Source organism: Parus major, chromosome 18 (assembly GCF_001522545.3).
Source record: "Parus major isolate Abel chromosome 18, Parus_major1.1, whole genome shotgun sequence".
Taxonomy (NCBI): Eukaryota; Metazoa; Chordata; class Aves; order Passeriformes; family Paridae; genus Parus; species Parus major.
Genome location: NC_031786.1, coordinates 9,570,875 through 9,573,183, shown reverse-complemented (window position 1 = coordinate 9,573,183; position 2,309 = coordinate 9,570,875). Strand labels below are relative to the sequence as shown.

Below are 2,309 nucleotides of genomic sequence, written 5' to 3'. Positions count from 1 at the left end.
CACTCTAGTCTGAGGAAGACAGGAAGAATGTCCTGAGGCTGCAGGATCTGGTGGACAAGCTGCAAATGAAAGTGAAATCCTACAAGAGACAATCTGAGGAAGCTGTAAGTATCTGAGTGCTTGTCAAGAACTACTTCCCAGAGGGTAGTCTGGCCATTGAGGAGACAAATATAAGAAATTTAGAAGATGCCACTCATTTATAAAGGAGTTCTTCAAATTCTCATAACGGTTCATAAATCAGACTTGCCGATGAATCACTAAGAAGACTGCTAAGGAGGGCAAGTGAACATAGCATTTTTTGCATTAGAATCACAATGAGTCTTATTACTGATATCAGTAGTACAATATATAAAGAAATTTTGGAAATAATTTATTTTAAGAGTTCTGATAGCAGACAGGGAATGTGTTGAAAGTCCCCTCCCAAACCACTTTGTGTTATATTTTTATAATTGTACAAGGAATCTTTGCCCGTTTAATCTTTATGCAGCAGTCAGGGATGTCCTGAGGGAAGTCCTACAGACCCTGAATTTATGATTGTCTGAGCATAGCTTCTTCATTGCAGAAACAGTCCAGCACAGAGTAGAGCTATTGGTTCTGTTAAGGCAATTTATGAAAGGAGACCTCTTTTAATGGTTGTCTCTTATAAATTCCTAACCCCATTTAAATGTCTGGAGATGTAATTGAATATTTGATTGTAGAGCTCAACAAAATCACATTTCCAGCTGCCCATTATCCCGCTGTCCATTTTTCTTCCTTCCCACATTCTAAAGGAGAATTATGTTCAAATCCCTTTATGGTACTTCTACAGTGGATCTCTCACAAAAGCAAAGATGTCATGTGAGCAGTGGTAGAAATGGGATAGAGATTTGTGTCCTCCCTCTAGGGAAAAGCTATCCTTAACAAAGCCAAGGGGCAAGAGGAATGAAATCCCTGCCTTGTGCTCCTCACCACTGACTCCCTTTCCTCACACAGGAGGAGCTGTCCAATGTGAACCTCTCCAAGTTCCGCAAGATCCAGCACGAGCTGGAGGAAGCCGAGGAGCGGGCTGACATTGCAGAGTCACAGGTCAACAAGCTCCGAGCCAAGAGCCGAGAGTTCCATAGGAGGATAGAAGAGGAAGAATGAGAATGTCACAAGGCACAAAGTGTCCCGAGGACTGCACAAAATGTGAACCTCTTGGTCACTTTCCTTCTGCCATGAGTCTTTGTACCCACCTCAGTGTCTAGTGAATAAAGACTGTAGTAGCTTCCTCTGCATACATGCTATGAACAACTTCTTTGGGTTTTGTTTTCCTTGGCCAATTACATTGCAGAAGAAGCTTCCTTACTTTTCTCGTCTGGGCCGGAAGGGAGAAGCTGGTGGCAGTGCTGGATTCAGGATCCACAAACTTAGAGGCAGGCCACTGATCTGGAAACTCCTGAAAATCCAGCCTGTGCTCTCTCCTGTCTCCAGCAGCTCCTTGTCCAGCTCCTGCCTTCACATCCTCCTAATACTTCTCCCACTATCCTTTCAGCACAGCTTCTTTCCCACGGGAGAGTCAAGAGAGGGTGATCTTTTGCTTTTTCCTTTCCCTACTCTTGATTGTGATGCTGAGCCCCCACAAACCCTAAACACCAATCTCTGAGTGCATCACCAGAAGCTGCAGTGTGCTGCACTGGGAAGGACTGACAGTTCTCTGACAGAGACAATTTCAGTCCCAAAGAGCATGGTTACAAGACACCAAAAGTGTCCCTACATTGTGTCATCTCCCTCACCCTAGATTTCCTCAGCTGCTGCCACCAGCTGCTGCCAGTTTCTCTGGAGAGGGCAAACAGCTGAGTCTGCCTGGGGCCAGGTGCTGGAATGACTCCCAGGACTCTCCCTTAGTGCCCAGCTCTTGCACACCACATGGCTCCAACACACCTCTTCACCACATCAACAGCGGGAACACTCCGCTTTAGAGGAGTTTCCCAGAAACTTCAAAGGCTTTGGTGCTCTCTGAGTAGACTGATATGCTGAGTAAAACAGTTTAGTGGTAGCTGAGGGCTATGAAGTTAATTTGGAAATCCTTTCAGCAATATCAGCTCATGAAATTGCCCCCATTGTTGTAGGTCTGCTCCTTTCTGAAGCTGTCAGAGGCAGCGGACAAGCTGAGCTCCAAGTTTCAAAAGTCCTTGATGCAGTTGTCCTGCCAACGCAGTGAGAAGTCAATGAGCCCTACTGTCACATGAGACACCTAGAGAGTTTCTTTGACAACTTGTCCAAAATCACTCACTGTCTGAAAGGACACAGTGGGAAATGACTAGCAAGTCACTGAAGAAGCAACACCC

At 45.4% G+C, this 2,309-nt stretch overlaps 1 protein-coding gene across 1 annotated transcript in view; it reads left to right on the top strand.

Moving 5' to 3' along the window:
- The window catches only part of LOC107212302 (myosin heavy chain, skeletal muscle, adult-like), a 15,454-nt gene extending 14,182 nt beyond the window's left edge, over positions 1–1,272 (top strand). Inside the window, exons 22-23 of the mRNA XM_019008492.1 lie at positions 9–104; positions 973–1,272. Of these exons, the coding sequence (XP_018864037.1) occupies positions 9–104; positions 973–1,125 (249 nt within the window). The 3' untranslated portion in view covers positions 1,126–1,272. The remainder of the gene's footprint in view (positions 1–8; positions 105–972) is intronic.
- The last annotated feature ends 1,037 nt before the right edge of the window (positions 1,273–2,309 follow it).